The sequence below is a fragment of the Pseudomyrmex gracilis genome, unplaced genomic scaffold (assembly GCF_002006095.1).
Source record: "Pseudomyrmex gracilis isolate BER0280 unplaced genomic scaffold, ASM200609v1 scaffold_261, whole genome shotgun sequence".
NCBI lineage: Eukaryota > Metazoa > Arthropoda > Insecta > Hymenoptera > Formicidae > Pseudomyrmex > Pseudomyrmex gracilis.
This window is the reverse complement of record NW_018020845.1, coordinates 45361-61772: the sequence shown is the minus strand read 5'-3', so window position 1 is coordinate 61772 and position 16412 is coordinate 45361. Positions and strand designations below refer to the sequence as shown.

At 36.9% G+C, this 16412-nt stretch overlaps 5 protein-coding genes across 10 annotated transcripts; 3 read left to right on the top strand and 2 right to left on the bottom strand.

Annotated features, from left to right (window-relative positions):
- Positions 1-40: 40 nt before the first annotated feature.
- Positions 41-3186, bottom strand: LOC109859419 (uncharacterized protein DDB_G0286299-like). Of its 2 annotated transcripts, none has more exons than XM_020437673.1 (4): positions 2994-3186; positions 1824-1931; positions 615-1234; positions 41-458 (listed from the first exon to the last, which is right to left on the bottom strand). In XM_020437673.1, exons 1-3 carry the CDS (start codon positions 3063-3065, stop codon positions 647-649), a joined length of 768 nt encoding a protein of 255 aa, XP_020293262.1. In that variant the 5' UTR covers positions 3066-3186; the 3' UTR covers positions 41-458; positions 615-646. The 2 variants fall into 2 exon arrangements, with proteins under 2 accessions (XP_020293262.1, XP_020293263.1); XM_020437674.1 differs by having other exon boundaries at positions 3009-3186.
- Positions 3187-3939: 753 nt separating this feature from the next.
- On the bottom strand, positions 3940-6587 carry LOC109859429 (cleavage stimulation factor subunit 1). 2 transcript variants are annotated; one of them, XM_020437693.1, is made up of 4 exons: positions 6476-6587; positions 5382-6282; positions 4580-4673; positions 3940-4446 (listed from the first exon to the last, which is right to left on the bottom strand). In XM_020437693.1, the coding sequence occupies exons 1-4, from the start codon at positions 6559-6561 to the stop codon at positions 4202-4204; spliced, it is 1326 nt and encodes a 441-aa protein (XP_020293282.1). In that variant the 5' UTR covers positions 6562-6587; the 3' UTR covers positions 3940-4201. The 2 variants fall into 2 exon arrangements, with proteins under 2 accessions (XP_020293282.1, XP_020293284.1); XM_020437695.1 differs by having other exon boundaries at positions 6390-6568.
- A 377-nt stretch (positions 6588-6964) lies between these two features.
- Positions 6965-7751, top strand: LOC109859430 (ribonuclease P protein subunit p20). The gene is made up of 3 exons (XM_020437696.1): positions 6965-7144; positions 7260-7428; positions 7528-7751. Exons 1-3 carry the CDS (start codon positions 6977-6979, stop codon positions 7644-7646), a joined length of 456 nt encoding a protein of 151 aa, XP_020293285.1. The 5' UTR covers positions 6965-6976; the 3' UTR covers positions 7647-7751.
- A 37-nt stretch (positions 7752-7788) lies between these two features.
- On the top strand, positions 7789-8650 carry LOC109859431 (transmembrane protein 203). Its single transcript, XM_020437697.1, has one exon. The coding sequence runs from the start codon at positions 7808-7810 to the stop codon at positions 8219-8221; it is 414 nt and encodes a 137-aa protein (XP_020293286.1). The 5' UTR covers positions 7789-7807; the 3' UTR covers positions 8222-8650.
- A 697-nt stretch (positions 8651-9347) lies between these two features.
- LOC109859437 lies at positions 9348-15563 on the top strand. 4 transcript variants are annotated; one of them, XM_020437712.1, is made up of 10 exons: positions 9348-9578; positions 9961-10168; positions 10268-10478; positions 10581-10845; positions 10947-11111; positions 11170-11778; positions 11890-12293; positions 13442-13652; positions 14054-14202; positions 15429-15563. In XM_020437712.1, the coding sequence occupies exons 1-10, from the start codon at positions 9551-9553 to the stop codon at positions 15486-15488; spliced, it is 2310 nt and encodes a 769-aa protein (XP_020293301.1). In that variant the 5' UTR covers positions 9348-9550; the 3' UTR covers positions 15489-15563. The 4 variants fall into 4 exon arrangements, with proteins under 4 accessions (XP_020293301.1, XP_020293299.1, XP_020293300.1 ...); XM_020437710.1 differs by lacking the exon at positions 15429-15563 and having other exon boundaries at positions 9350-9578; positions 14054-14398; XM_020437711.1 differs by lacking the exon at positions 15429-15563 and having other exon boundaries at positions 9352-9578; positions 11182-11778; positions 14054-14398.
- Positions 15564-16412: the final 849 nt, after the last annotated feature.

The following is a 16412-nucleotide window of genomic DNA, read 5'->3' as shown; positions in this document are numbered from 1 at the left end:
TATATATATATATATATAAATGTATATATACATATATAAATATACGCGAATATACAATAACAAAAATTTGTATAATCTACTGCGAACATTGGCGTCGAAAGAAAAGTAAAACAATAAGGCAAAAGACCTCAAAAGATTAAATTAAACTGACGATTAATGCTAGATTAACGGTTTTGGTTTGTCTCTTCCTAGATTGTTATAAATCTGTACATAACATAGGTAGAGGAAAACCGATTTAACCGAATTAGCGCTAATCGTGTCATTGTAGACTTTTGCGACGCCTTTTATTTGATGTCTTTCAAAAACTGTTGCATGTTGAATTATTTTACGATAAAATAAAAATGACATTCTGAGTGCACTGATTAAAGCAACGATTGACAAGAAGGCGTTAATTAATTAAAATAGACGAAGGGGATTGCATTTGTGTGACCCCAATATGTGCGCCATCTTGGTATTTCCTATAGAAAAATAATCACATGTTAATATCGTTCGCCAATCGACGAATATGTGTCAATATATATATATATATCTACATATTTTTTAAAAAAAGAAAAAACCAAACTTGCGGTCGCAAACATGAAATATTGATTCGAGCGGCAATTAGAAATACTTACATAAAAGTGATGGTAAAACAGGCGAAAGAAGGTTATTCTTTATTTTCCTCGGGAGTGGTGTTGGAAGGATTCTGGGATTCTGACGAGGATAAAGGTGGCGCTTCTGCTGTTGTATCCGTTGCATCTTGACTCGAATCCGAGCTGTCCTTTACTTCCTCCGGTTTTTTCTCTTCACTAGAAGCGGTGCTCTTAGCTTCATCCACGTTTTCCGATTCTTCCGTTACTTTCTCTTCTTTAGAGTTGGCTTCGGGCATTTTTTCAGCATCTTTCTTGTCTTTACTGTCTTTACTATCCGCACCCTCGGCATTTTTGTCTTCGTTCTGTATCGCTTTGCTCTCTTTCTCTTCTTTTTCCTCTTTTTCTTCGTCTATTTCCATTTTTGTGGATTCTTCTTCTGTGTGCTTTTCGCTTTTATTGTTAGATGTTTCCTCATCCGTGTTATTCTCATTGTTTTTCTCTTGCCTCTTGGGACGACCACGTCCGCGGCCACCGCTGCTTCTCACTGGCGCCTCTTTTTTCTCCTTTTTAGGTGGCGATGGCACTGGTGTTGAAGTTAGGCCTCTGGCTGAACTACGAGTGCGTCTCCTACCTTCTACCTCACCAACAGATTTGTTCATACCCTATACAAAAATGTCACATTGATTAAAAGAAATTTATATATATATATATATATATACACACACACATCAAGATTTTTTCTTCAAAAAAATATATAATAAAAATATATAATAAGTTATACGTATCAACGTGAATTTTATATATATTCTATAACAAATTTATAAATTTGTTTACATTGGACATTAATATATACATATATATATATATACACCCATACACACACACACATATATATATGTACACATGGTATGTATGTGGAAAATTCATAAATGGCGCCGTTAGCGCGATTGGTTCATCTCGTCCCACCTATAAAGTGTTATGGTACTTCTTCTCTTCCACCCCTAGTCATAAAACATCCCCACTCCCAATGTTCCTTATGCTGCTAAGAAGCAAGCAAACTCAACAGGAGGAGCTAAACTGGAAAGGAGCAGAACTAATCGGGTAATAGAAGGAAGAGACGAGAGTCTTGACCGTCTTGGCATCGATGATGATTTTGAACAATCAATAACTGCTTTTCGATCCGAGATCAATAACTTTTCCCGCTTCGGATTACGCGTGATTTCTTTCGGACAGACAGACACACACACACACCTTTAAGAGCGCCTCGCCTTCCTGAGCGGTTCTTTCGAGGGTGGAAAGTCTCTTGGTTCCAGTTCGTTTGTTTCTAGTGGGAGCTGGCTTCTCCTCCGTCGATTGTTCCTGTAAAATTAGCTTTTCTGTTTCATCTGCTTTTCGTAATAAGAAATAATATACAATCGTACACACATGTATACATTCAAAAACATGTACGTGTGTGACACAAAAAAAAAACGCACGTCTTTTACGCAGCCGCATGGTGGGTCTCGAGATTTATTGGAGACCGCGCAAAATAAAGGCAGCTAAACGGGCGCACGGGTACAACACGACACAAATGATTAAAGCTCTCGTACGATAAGATTATCGGGAGACCATTGAACCACACGGTCGGCAAAGCGTCGAAAGACCAACGTTCCGTTTTAAGTTTCCCGCCATTTTAGTTTGCCCGCACCATTCTCAATCATCTACGCCTCATTACGAGCGCCAGGTTGTAATCATCGTCGTCGTCGTTGTTGTTGTCGTCGTCGTCGTTGTCGTCATCGTCGGTCATCGTCGCGATGATCGTCGTCGATGACCGCAACAACGAGAAACGACAGCGTCTCACAAAACGTCAACGCGCCGAAAACTTGCGGCCATCGGCGTGGCACGTCGTCACGAACGCATTCTCACCGCTACTCCTAAAGGAGCGACGATGATTTCCCGCCTTTTCGTTCGATGTCGAACGGACGGCGTGTTCGAGCGAACGAAACGAGCAGCAGCGACTCACTCACGGTCGCGGAGCTCGCGTAAATAAAAAAGCCCGCCTCCATATTTGCCGAAGCGAGGCAAGGACTTGCGTACGTGCGTACGGCGCAGATCCGAAAAATCGCTGGACGAACGGGACGAGCAGGCGGCCGGTCACGGCGCGGAAGGCGGTGCGGCGCCGTCGCCCGACGCGCGACTCTCACCAGGCACCACCACATGGCGCACGATCGTCGATCTGACGGCACGAATCCGCGCGCCTTACGCACGTAAACACGGTTTATCGCCGTCGTCTCTCGTCGGCGTCCAGGATTTTTAACGCGCGCAATATCCACAAGCATCTACGCCGCCTTTGGTGCTTCGCGCGGGGGGAAACCTTTACCGCATATACACGCCGCACACACGGCATGAAAACTCGGCTTGACGAAGGTGTTTCTGACGTACCCGCCGTCCGCTTACCTTGGACGCATCCTCGACGTTATTGTCGCTCTTGGTTTCTGTCTTGGCGTCGGACATATCTTCGCGTGCGAATCACTTAAAAACACTGGAAAATCCACGATTCTACGGCAAGAATTCGCGCTTGTGCCCGGTCGTACTGTTTATACGATAAGGAAAGATGGCGGTTAGCGTGGGTCACGTGACACCTCGTCAAACATCAGAGCGGGAGTTCGGTGCGCCGCCTCGCACCACCGCGACGAACTACGCGCGTAGCGACGCGTATAAAGCGGAATAAAATTTGCGGATTGCATTTCGCGCTTCATCGATATAAAAAAATTTTTTTTTTTTATAGTTTTAAAAAATATTAAACTCTCCGACAACGTCAGCAACGAGATGTGATTTCACATTTACATCTTGGAGAAAAGATCATTGAGATAAAATAAACTTACACACATATATATATAATTACAATTATATAAACAGTAATTGAAATTAAAAACTTAATTAATCTGAAATGTAAAAATTGTAGCATAAAATATCGTCGAAGGAATTAAAATCGGTATAAATTTCGTAAAAAGATAAATTGAAAAAATTTTAATAAAGAACGTGTTAAATTTGTGTCTTTACATATAAATTTTACACACCCAGAGGCAAGTGTTAATTTAGAAAAATCCATTAAATTTTATTAAATTTGAATTCTTATCACACAATCTTTGTACTTACCTTGATACAAATATTTTTTTATATATATATATATATATTGTTCAGTCGTAAGCAACAAGTTATAAAATTGCTGGATCATCTGTGAAATTGACCGCTCACCGCTTTTTAAATACAAATACGATGAATGAAATTGTCATGCGCAATAAAAAATAAATATTAAAAAGATAAATAATTATTTTACTTAGAATCTAAATGAGATAGATGATCACGTAATATAAAAAATAACTTATATACTTATTTCTTTCTTGTAATGACATTTTTTTTGGTACACGATATATCAAATCTTTAAATTTCAATCTTCAAAAATTTTTCGTCTTTTAAATTTCACTCTCATTCTCACTCTCACTTTCACTGTGTTTCTCTCTCTCTCTCTCTCTCTCTCTTTTTCTCGTTCTTTGTTAGATTTTTTTGATGAAATGAAAATTATATAAAAAAAAACTTCCTGTTCTTAATGTCCATTAAATATTGTCGGCTTTTGATAACAAACTGTGTTAGTGAGTCGGCATTCTGCGAAACCAAAATCTTGCTCTGAAATCGTCACTACACGTTAGAAACGCGGGTGCTGTTGGTGAATGTACAATCAATCTAACCGGTCCGTTGTGACCCAGTGACAATAATTGCTTTCTTGACGCGTTGCGAGAATTCCAAGCGCACAACGAAGTTGTGGCTTCGTCAGGAAACATCACATAATCCTCGGTGTGATTAAAGATAGCTTGTGCTTTATGTTCCTGTTTTCCTGCGAATAAACAGCATAGAGTCAGTTGCGCGATGGTTGTGTTGTTACGATGTTTAGTTAGAGACATATACCAAACCAAATATAAATTCTCCTTCCCCATCCCAAAGTACGAACGTATTTGTAAACCGTTTACCTGTAGTTCCAGCACCCGTGTACGCTATTAAACATCTGCTGGTAGATAATTCCCATAATTTTATCAAGGAATCTTTCCCCGAAGACAGTAAATACTGGAATTCAAAATTATACAAAAATTATTCTTCTCTTTTTTCTAATCATTGTTATACTTAAATACAATTAAATCCTATTGAAGCTCGATAAGTTACTAAACTAGGAAATATATTTACGGTCATCCGAGCCGATCGCAGGATGTTGTGCGGAAAACTGCGTTTATATATATATATATATCTTAATATATATATATACAGGGTGTTTCAGAACTATGGGATCAAACTTCTAGGGGTTATTCAGTGCAACAGTAGAAAACATTTGAGTATAGGGACCCATGTCCGGAAAAGTGTCACTACCGCACTACGGCCCTAAGACGCGTTAANATTCATCGTCTTTCTAAATTTTAACGCGTCTTAGGGCCGTAGTGCGGTAGTGACACTTTTCCGGACATGGGTCCCTATACTCAAATGTTTTCTACTGTTGCACTGAATAACCCCTAGAAGTTTGATCCCATAGTTCTGAAACACCCTGTGTATATATATATATATATATATATATATATTTGTTATATATATATTTGTAAATTTACACGCGAACAAATATATATATGTATATATATATATATATACGCAGTTTTCCGCACAACATCCTGCGATCGGCTCGGATGACCGTAAATATATTTCTTAGTTTAGAAATACAAATCCGCGCAAAGTTCTTCATCATAAATAACATATGTGCAACAAATCGATCTTCAGTAAAATTACTACCTTGCCGTTTCTTGTGAAGGTTACCGAGCACACTTCGTAACCGTCGTGCGCTTTTACAAAGGTGTTTATACATCGATTGGACACACCGTCCCAAAGTTTGATACTTCCATCTTTGCCCGCCGACGCGTAAGTCTTCGCGTCCGGTGAATACTTGATGCTCGTTATTCCGTTCGAGTGCTGATGACTGGGTATACTGCACACAAAACACTGTGCCGTATTCACGTCGTACAATCTAACTACCGGATGATTGGTTCCAACTATTAGATAATCTCCCGTTGGATGAAAGGACAGACAACGAATTTGATCGGCGTCCGTTATAGTCCTGAACGCTTTTTTAACACTTGCTTTACTGAAATCGAACAGTTTTACGGAGAAGTCTCGACTACCGGATACAAGTATCGGTTCTCTTGGATGAAATTCCAAACACGTTACTTCTTCCAAATGATCATACAAAGTTCGTATAACCGGATGGCCTCCCGTCTGATCGCCAGGTGGCACTTCGTCGGGCGCGGATTTAGCGAGCATTCTATCCACGTCCAAGATCTTGATTGACGCGTCCACCGAACCAGTGGCTATTAACTGACCATCAGCTGAAAACGCTCCGGCTCTACAGTTTCCTTTGTGAGATGTGACATATGCGGTTTCGTACTGCGCGGGTTCCGGTGCTTGTGTTTGAATTTCGGTTTCAAATTCCAAATCCAATCCAGGCCCAAGTGTGTTGTCAAAGCTGGACGCAAATGTTGACAAACTGGTGTTTTCCTTCTTGGAACGATCCGGCTCGTGAGCGGCTCCGATCAGCATGAGATGAAGCAATCGATCCGACGGCGGACACGGTGGTTCCGCCTGTATAACATTGGACAGCTGCATAGCCAGTGTCTGATGACCGTCGTAAAACAGCTGGCTGAAATATTCGACACGTTGATGAAACCAAACAGCTTTGTTTTCAACTTGTGCTTTTTACTGACAATATCATAAATTTGCAAATTGATGTTATACAATTTAACACACCTAAATCATACTGAGAAAAATAACGAGAAGAAGATGAATTTTTAACACCATGTATGGAAGAAAGAAACAAATTTCTAAACAAGAACCTGATCATCAGCCTGTACAGAGTCTCTCTGCTCTTTATTATATTCTTCGGATCCACTTCGGGTTCCTTCGTGGCGTTATTGCTCATAGCGTTTCCTGACGGGGACTGAATGTTGGCTGATTTTTTTTTTACCAAGATTGTTGTTAAAAACCACAAAAAACGTTCGTCGATCGACGACTGTCGATTACGTCCGATTAGGTTTTTGTATCGCGTTTTTGTGTCTCTGGTCTACTTTAGACCGCACTTCGGCGCGATCTTACTTCAATCCTGAACGAAGACCACGGTTCTTAGATCTTGGAGGTTATGTCGCGTTGTTGTCAGTGACCTCCTTGATTCGATCACGTTACTCTCGGTTGTATCCGGTTTATCTCCTTGAATCGCATGTCTTCGATTGGTGTTGATCGACAGTTTCGGGTGACCGGTTGGCCAATCAAAAAACGCTGTTGAGCTGTCGAAAATTTTGCGCGGAACGGTCCGCGGAAAATGTTGCAATTGGCCTGCAATGGCCGAAGCGGACAACAGTTCGGGATTAAATAAACGAACAAAGAGCGGCTGTAAAAAAAGCAAGACACTCTCGTTGAGTTCCAAACACGTTCTGCGACGAAGACAGCCACCCAAATTGGAGAAAAGCGTCGGAATTATTTATGTCAACAATAAAACTCCTTTGAAGGTAATTTGTTTTTCTGGAAAGATTATAACCCCTCTTGGTCGTCCATCAAATATACGCTTTGTTTAAAAATTGTTTTTTGTTGCGATTACATTTTGCAATGATACTACTTTTTCAGGCGCAATTGTACAAATGCGAAAAATTGCTTGACAAAGGCGTGTCCGAGCTGACTATCAATGGTCTCGGAGCTGCGGTTTACAAAGCGGTCAATTTAGCATTGCGATTGAACCAAGTTCATCATGGAACTTTACAACTTGATGTTACAACTTCTACGGTGTCTTTAGTAGGTGGGTATGTTAATTAAATTTTTGTTGATCAATTTATGTGTTCAATAGTGTGATGTACGTAGTAAAGTGTTTTTTAAATTATGTTTATCACTTGCGCAGATGAATTGGAAGCCCAAACTGACGATGGAGACGATGAAATAAACACCAGACAAAACTCCGCTATACGCATACATATTTCCAGAAAATTATTCACAGAAAATTATTCTTGGCCGTATTGAGAATTAATTTTGGAAACAAACTCCGACACTCTGATTCCGCAAAACAATATGTGTTTAAGTAATAAAAACTGTGCATAATAGAATAAAATAAATTTTATTATCTAGCGTCGTTAAGTATTAAGATACACAGTTGATGCAGAGAGCTGTGTGTTATTTTCATAATGATATTCTCTTTGAACGAGCTGGTGGGCTGGTTAGGTCTCACGATCTTTGAAATATTCATCAACTTGATCTCCTTAACATTTTTTACCGTATTCTTGGCTTTGAAATTAGACGGTAATTATTTCGTGGAAGCGTCCGGATGGTGGAAAGTTTTCTCGCCACTTTTTATTGCCGACGGTCTAAACACATATTTTTGTGCCATTGTGTTCATAAGAACGCACATGGAAGGAATGACAAAATTTGCCATTTTGCGCGGCATATGGAGTTTACTTTTACTGTCTCTAATTTTTACGTTTAAATATCTTTTATGTCAAAAACTTTCCGGACAGACCACGTATGAATATTCGGAGGTTTTAAGTCCTATATTCATTCTTCTGCAAGTTATCGCGGTCAGAGCCTGTCAATTACATTGAGAATACAAAACACTTTGCGTATATGACAAATGCTTCCAAACCAATTACCGTGTAATAAGAAAACATTTTATGTACTCTGTATGATTAATGTTTATATCAAATTTTGTCAGACTTATTATATGTATGTATAGATTAAATCATTTGGGGAGAGAAAATATTTTATATCTATGAAAATACAAATGATATTTGTATCATTTAACACGTTGAATGCCGTAATGGTCACCGGTGACCGGCGATGTCATTAGCATTGCATTTATAAACATTTCCTTCCGGCGCCTTGGCTAACTCATGTAAAATTGGCCCCGATATTCAACGTGTTAATGATACATAAGTTGATTTACGTAAAGTTCGTTAGATAAAAGAATGTTGTAAAATGTAATAATTTTTTTAGAATCTATAGATTATAAATTGTGAAATAAAATATGTGTGGTATATATATATATACATATATGTATATTATTTAAAATGATATATAGTATGGAAAAATATATTAAATTTAATTAAAACTAATATTCATATATATATATATGTATATATAATATGTATACTGCATATGTGAACACTTAATTTGTAATTATTTTTATAATTTGTTTTTGTAAATAATATATTTTTATTACCGTACCATGAAAAATTACATTATTCAGTATTTTAATGGAAAAACCCGCGAAGCTGGTTTATTTGTAATTTCTCCATTAAATGTCATGAATATCTGTCTAAACTTTTTTATTATTTATGATGGAATAAGTATTTCAAGCAAAAAAGAATCAAATCCATTTAGAAATCAATTGTTTTTTTTTAAGTAATATATTTTAAATAAGTTAATTGACTCAGTAGTATTTAATGCAATGTTATTAACAACTTTTCATCAATCTTATGTGTGCAATATATTGATGCGTGCAGCGTATGAGATTCGTGCCTTATGAAAATTTATTGATAAATACTAAAGTTTGTTTTCACAAAAATAACGAGCGTGTGAATCATAACGTAACGTAAATCGATAAATTTAACTTTGCCCCATTTAAACTCTAAAGATAAACAACTGACCAGCAGGTGCTTTGTGTGGGCATGTGTGCCCCCTCCAACCCTCTTTGAGGAAGATCAATAATCCTGACTGAAGAGAGAGAGACCAGTGGCTATACTTCAGTAAGAAGCGGCGAGAGGAGGTGCGTGAATCAATCAAGTTACTCTATAGGTAAAGCCTGTTGCTGCTACCGCATTTCACGAGCTCGCGAAACGTGCTACATTAAATAGACGCGCATTAAGTATCTAATACTCCACTACTACTTAATTACAAGCCTCAGTGATGTGCTGTGGATACATCGCGGGATTATGGATAGGCTGGTCAATTGGACTCGCGGTCAGTTTATTATTTTCTTTATCTGAATTTTTTACACATAGAACGGATAGAGGCGCAAGTGCCATTTTTGCATCCCCCCGAGCACTATCTGGGGGTTGTTCCAGCACCCGAAATAATTTATAGCTGATTAAATTAAATATAGTGACTCTCTTGTTGAAGTAAAGTTTAAAAACCTAATTACGGTATTTATTGATGCTACTTAAAAAAAAAAAAAATAATGTATAATTTAAATTATATTTTATATACACACGTTCCAGAGTTTGTATCTTGTTGCTTGCGTTATAAAGTGAGTTTTTTTTTGTTTGTTTTTTTTTTTTAATTTTTTTGACGCATCTATTTTTGTATTTGCTCCACATATTCAATGTTCTGTGTTATTATATAGATATAAACACAACAACTCCGGTATTTGTCCCCGGACAAAATTGTGTGTCAACAAACCTGTCGAATCTGGACAAATTGTTGATCACCGCGCCGTCATGGAGCGGAATACAACAAGACATAGGATGGATGTTCCTGGTTCACATATATGGCTACGCATGTCTATTTTTCGTACTTGCTTTTTATACATTATTCTCCATTCTAAATTTAAGGTATATTTGCGTATAATATATAAGCGCGTTAAGCTAATAGAAAATTATGAAAAAAAAACTTTTGTCTTTATATAACTTCTCTTTTTTTTTCTTCTCTAGATCCCTCTTATCAAGTCGACCGTTTATGACCACGATTAACATATTTTTATGTGTACTCGGAGCGTCGAGGAGCATCTCTTTGTTTTTAGATCCCTACAATCTCAAGGAGACGATGCCTAAGGTTATTGTAGCAATTATATGGGACATTGGATATCCGTGCATCACTTCCGCCTTTTGCCTGATACAGTTGGCGTTTTTGCAATTGACAAAGGTGCGTTTAACCTTGCTAAGTCTCAAATCAATCATGACAATTTGCATATGTTCAAAATTGCGTCGCGTTTAATAAACTTTACATATGATTTATATTTTTCAGCTGAAATTTGGTCCGGAGAAAATACAGAAAGAATCCTGCCTTAATATCGTTATAATAGCGCATCTCTTCTTGGTAATCACCAGCAATATCTTTGTGTCCTCCCACAATTGTTATCTAGTAAAATATGTGATCCAAGTCATATTTCTTCTGTGGAGCGGTTTTTTGTATTTTGCATTTCTACACGCGGCTTATAAAGTCGATCATTTGCTTCGAACTATGCCGAGCAACATGCTGACACGTGACAATCCCAATACACATCAGAAAGGTTTGTTGTTTATTCGTTTTAGCAATTTTTCAAGCAAACATCCGCTTGCATCTGCGCTTGTTTCAAGCGCAGTTAAAATTATTCTTAAAATTACTTCACAGGCATCATGCAACTCGCTATGTTGGCGCCCTATAGCAATCTAGCGACTTCGGTCGCCGCCACGTTGGTCCCTACTTTGCTGGGCGCTAAATTGAGAAGTAGTGTCGAGGAAAATGAGCCCGCGAACGCAAGTAAAAGCACAATGGAAACACTCACGGAGGAAAGTGGTAAGTAAACTTTGTTATATATCAACTTTACAATCAAATAAACATGTGCGAGATAAAGATTCGATTTCAGAATCACGAGTCACGACCATTTCTAAGACGAACAAAGTGGAGGAACCAGCGCGAAAGGACTCGACGCACATAGTCGTGCAGTTGCCATTGCAGGAACAAACTTCGGTACCGGAAGTCTACGTGAGGCCGCCCACTCCCACACCAACTCCCGCTAATCTACCGATCATCACCGTATCTAGTCCTAGTCGCAGAAACTCCATGGCCAGTCGACGAGGCAGCGACACGTCCACCAAGTCCTCTCGCAGAAATTCAGAATGCAGCGTTCGACTTATAAACGAAGAAGACACATTCGCCACGACGACGGAATGCAAACGTATAACGGAGGGCAGTCCCAGACACTCACCTAGGATGCGAGATTCTATCGAGAGAAATCGTTCACCCGACGGCATTTCCCGACGTTATTCGGAGAACATTACCCCAGCAACTAGCGCCAGAGAATTGAGACGATGCTCCGATTTTACTCACGAGAAGAATCGCGGTTCGCAATTCGCGACTAAGTTAAGAAGAAACAGCGACTTCGGTAATAGAACACCTAGAAGAATGTTGCCACCCGATGAATATCCCCGATTGCCAAAAGTTTTGGACGTTAGTCCCGCAGGTGAACGTCACTAAAAATATTGATTTCGATACATTTTGAGATACTTGCTAATCGAGTATGTATTAATGCTACCGTTTCATTTTCACATTACTTAAATCAATATTAATATAGGTTCAAGACGCAATTCCGACATCGGAACTTTCATATCATCCAAACCGAATTCGCGTAGAAACTCGGAAAGCACCTGTCGACGTAACTCCGAGTTTCATATCAAACCGTTGGTTATAAACCGTCGGAGCAGCGATATCAGCATCAGAACTCTAGACAGAAGTCCCACACACTTTCAGAGCATTATAGCGTCTGCGAAAACGGAAATACCAGAGAAATCCGAATCGGACTCGGAGCAACCCGATTGCAGCGAGAAAGCGGCGTTGATGAATGTCGAAAAGTCGAAGGGTAAAGACGAAGAGACGAAAGTGCGGAAGAAGAATTTGTCGTGGAACGACAAGACTATCGAAGATCCGGAGAACATAACGGCTGAGACCAACTTGCTCCCCGAAAACACGACTAGTGAGGCAAGAGTCGCAATGTTTATTACATCGTTAAACTCCTACAAACGCTTGAAACACATTTTGAGTTTTGAAATAATAATATATGTTTTCTTAGATTTTTATAGCTTTTTTTATAGAAGTTTTCTTAAAATTAAAAGAATTTCTTGATTTCTCTTACGATTATCATACATCTTTCATTTATTTATTTTTTTTAATTTATTTTTTTTATTTTTTTTTATTTACTTTATTTATTTTTATTTATTTATTTTTTATTTATTTTTTTTATCAAGTAAATTATTATATCTTACGATCCATAAATTTATCTTCTACCATAGACAAGTAGAGATAGACTGCGCGTGTGAAAGGTGAGAGGGGAAGTGAGTCAAAACGCAGAGACAGATGCTTTCACCCGTATCTCTGTTTCTAACTCTCAGTGTCTAAAGCGGGCAGCATCATTATGCAACTTCACGAGATGTCAATCGGCTTCTGTCACTGTCGCTCCTTTATCGCTCGGTGCTTTTCTATCGCTCTACCATCGCTATTTTTCATTCCTACTAATTATCTCGTTCGATTATTGCGTCACTAAACAAGGATAGAGACGCACACGGGTGAAAACATCTATCTCTATCTGCGTTTTGACCATTTCCTTTCCACAGAGAAGATAGAGAACGCGCAGTCTATGTATGTTATACGTCTGTCTGATATCTTAACTCTTCGTGGCTAAAAACTAGATCTAAAAAATGACGATTAGTTGGCCAAACCGAATCTGTGAGACCTACGCGACTTTGAAAATTGAATATCTCCGCAAAAATTCAATATTAAAAAAACTCTCTTGTTTTTGGAATTAAAAGTTTAAATGATTCTGCGTTGATAAAAAAAAAACAAAAAAACAAATTGAAAAAATTTTCTCTTATTTTCTTTTTTCTTCTCTTCTCCTTTTTTTTCATTTTCATCCCTGCTTAATTATCCTGAATAACGATCCGCGTCTCATCCCGTATTTTAAAGTATTTTTTTGTATGGTTGCGTTCGGGAAACGCGCTATCAGCGCTGTTGCATCATTGTCTATCTTATTATTGCTCATTAGATGGTAAAACAAAGATAGAAAATGACGCAATATAGACGCTGATAGAGTGCCTCCTCCTGAACGTAGCCTGTGTGTGTGTTAATTACAGAACACAGATTATACTCTTCACTCGATATTGAATCACATTGCGTATGTGAATCGAGCAAAACCCGACACGCCGCTGCATATTCCGACGGAAACAGATACCGCAGCTGCGAGAAAGTCTCAAGTGCAAAAAGTGTTGAACGTAACACGCGCCACCGCGATTCTAGGAATTCTTCTGTGTTTCACTGATGCCTTTCGCATTTTTGGACCATACGGTACTTATGAAAGAAAAAAAAGACATTAAATAGAAAATTAATGATTTGGTGTATAAACCCCAGCAAACAATTTGATTGCGAGACGTCGCGCGATTTTGTCGCCAACCGCCAGCGAAATTTGTAGACCAAATCGATATCCATCCGTGTCCTCTTTAGGATATGGTTTGATGAGTTTTCGGTGACCATGTTGCGTCCTTTCTGTTTCTGTGTGTTAACAGCTTTGGCAGCGCCAAAGCATGTTTTCGCATTGTAGCGTTTCTGCACACACACAGTTTCCGTTGCCAAGTCTGTCTGCGCGGTCAGAAATTTGTTTGCTGGGTATATATATAAATTTATTTAATATAAAATTTATTATGTGAAAACAACATTATACTTAGCTTAATTAATTCATTTTTTTTTAGGACTATTCGCTGAAACTGTGCCGTTTGGTACAGAACCGACAGTGTCGCAATTTCCTAAGGCGTGGCCGTGGGTAGTGTACCAAACAATATCCAGAGGATTTGAGCTCGCGATGGGCTACGCTATGGCGAGTATAACTAAACAACCATCAGTAAGTCCGCGACATCAGTATCTAAGTAGTTATCCTAATTATTCGCCGCACGTGAAACGGGGAAGCAATCTTTACATATAAAAGCAATAGGTCCCATTTAATCTTAATCTTTCCGAAAATTTTAAGATGCCAAATGTATAATAAATTTTTCTTTTCATTCATTTTTTTTTATTAGATTTTACTACCGTTTATTTATAACAATTATAATATCTTCTGTGATAAGTTTTTTTTTTTTTTTTTTTAATTTAAATGACGAATTTTATTCAATTATCCTCTTCTAGCAAACATGTTGGTGAACCAGCAGGAAATTGCTGTCTTTTTGATGACAAATTTGTTTTTTTGACAGATTTTGCTATTAGAGTTTCGAATTTTGAATCGAGACCGCGACGTACACTCGCATTCGTGTTATTTAAAAATACTTGCCAACGTACTTTCATTCTCCAGAGAGAGAATTATATTATTATTATATAAAAAAATTATAATATTTATTTTCTATATATATATAGTCATCATGAAATGGTAATAATTTCTATCGGAATATGTAACGCAAAAACATTACCAAAACATGATATAAAAAAAAAAAAAAAAACAGTCTTATAAAATGAGTATTATGTATGAAAGCATAGCAATAGATGAACATAATTCCAAACAAGGAATGCGGTTTTCGAATGGACTAATAGTGAATAGTTGAACAGCATTTCTAAAAAAAAACTATTTTTCTCAAGCGAAGTGTTCATTGAAACATATATTATAAAAAAAATAGATATCTATTTTTCAAGTTAAATTAATTTTCAAGATAAATTACTTTTCAATATTTCACTTTTTTATACTGGGTTTTCCTCAAAAGAACACATACATATATATGTATATATTTTTTTTTCTGCTGTTGAAGAAAAATATATATGTATCATTTTTTAACTTACATAATTCGGAATAATATTTTCGAAGCAAAAAAAAAAAAGGAAATGAAAGAAATAGACTGTACATAAACTTATATAGTTGATGACTTTTACGAAGGAAGATAAAATATGTGAAATAATATGTTTTTACTGTGTCCGCACCAAATATGCTTAGATATATTAAAGTATAAATCCAAACTCTCAAAGTGCCCTACTACTGAATGTTCAACAAAAATTATTACAATGACTAAAATAGATAATTTATCTGCAACTGGAATTTGTAACAGTGTTGTGATCCTACATGTGATACCGTATTTATGTGTTTAGAATAGGAGGCCATTTTACGCTTATGTAAGCATAAGTAACAACTACTACTCAGTGAGATAAAAGACTGTAAAAGTGAGTTTATGATGAAAATAGAACTATAAACACTATAGCTATATTTTTTGTATTAATTTTGATATTTTATATTTTGTTCTTAATTTATAATATGTATATATATTAATTTTGATATTTTTTATATAATTTATATAAACAAAAATAAATAGTAATGTTGTGTAAATGACTTTATTTCTGAGTTTTTTTTTATTTTTTACAATATAATTTTATTTGTTACATCGTTTGAACTTTTTATTTGAAAAAGTGAGATTATATCTAACTATCAATTATATATAAATTATATATAATTTTTCCTTCAAGGCCAGACCTTAAAAATGACTTACGAGTTGGCCGGGTCTGTGTAAAGTCCACGCGACTTTAAGATCGATTATCTTCGCGAAAAATCAATATTTTTTCAATTTCTTGTTTTGAAATCAAAAAGTTTAAATGATTCTGCATTGATAAAAAAAAACAAATTGAAAAAATCTCCAGTTTTGAAGATATAAGCGTTTAATGAAAAGAGTCTCTTTTCACATTTCACAATTAAATATTTGCAAAGCTAGTGAACAAATGACGCTGTCAACAATCTTTAACGTTGTCTAAGAGTTTTTTCCAGGGCCTTCGCGCTAAACTAATATCTATCTACTAGAGACACCGGTTTAAAACTTTTGGGTGGATCTAGGAGACTCACGTCTGGTCTTGAAAGGATAATTTGCTTGCGTATTCTGTAATACGTATACGATTTTTGCTTTTGTCGTGTGTATTAAAAGTATTAAATGTATTAAATGTTTTTGTATTTATTTTCACACATTATATATATATAATTTTTTCATTTTATTACGTGTATAATCAAAATATATGTTAATTTTCTACTTACGTGTCCTTTCATGACTTTCACTAATCATTACACTATAAAATGAGAAACTTAGTACT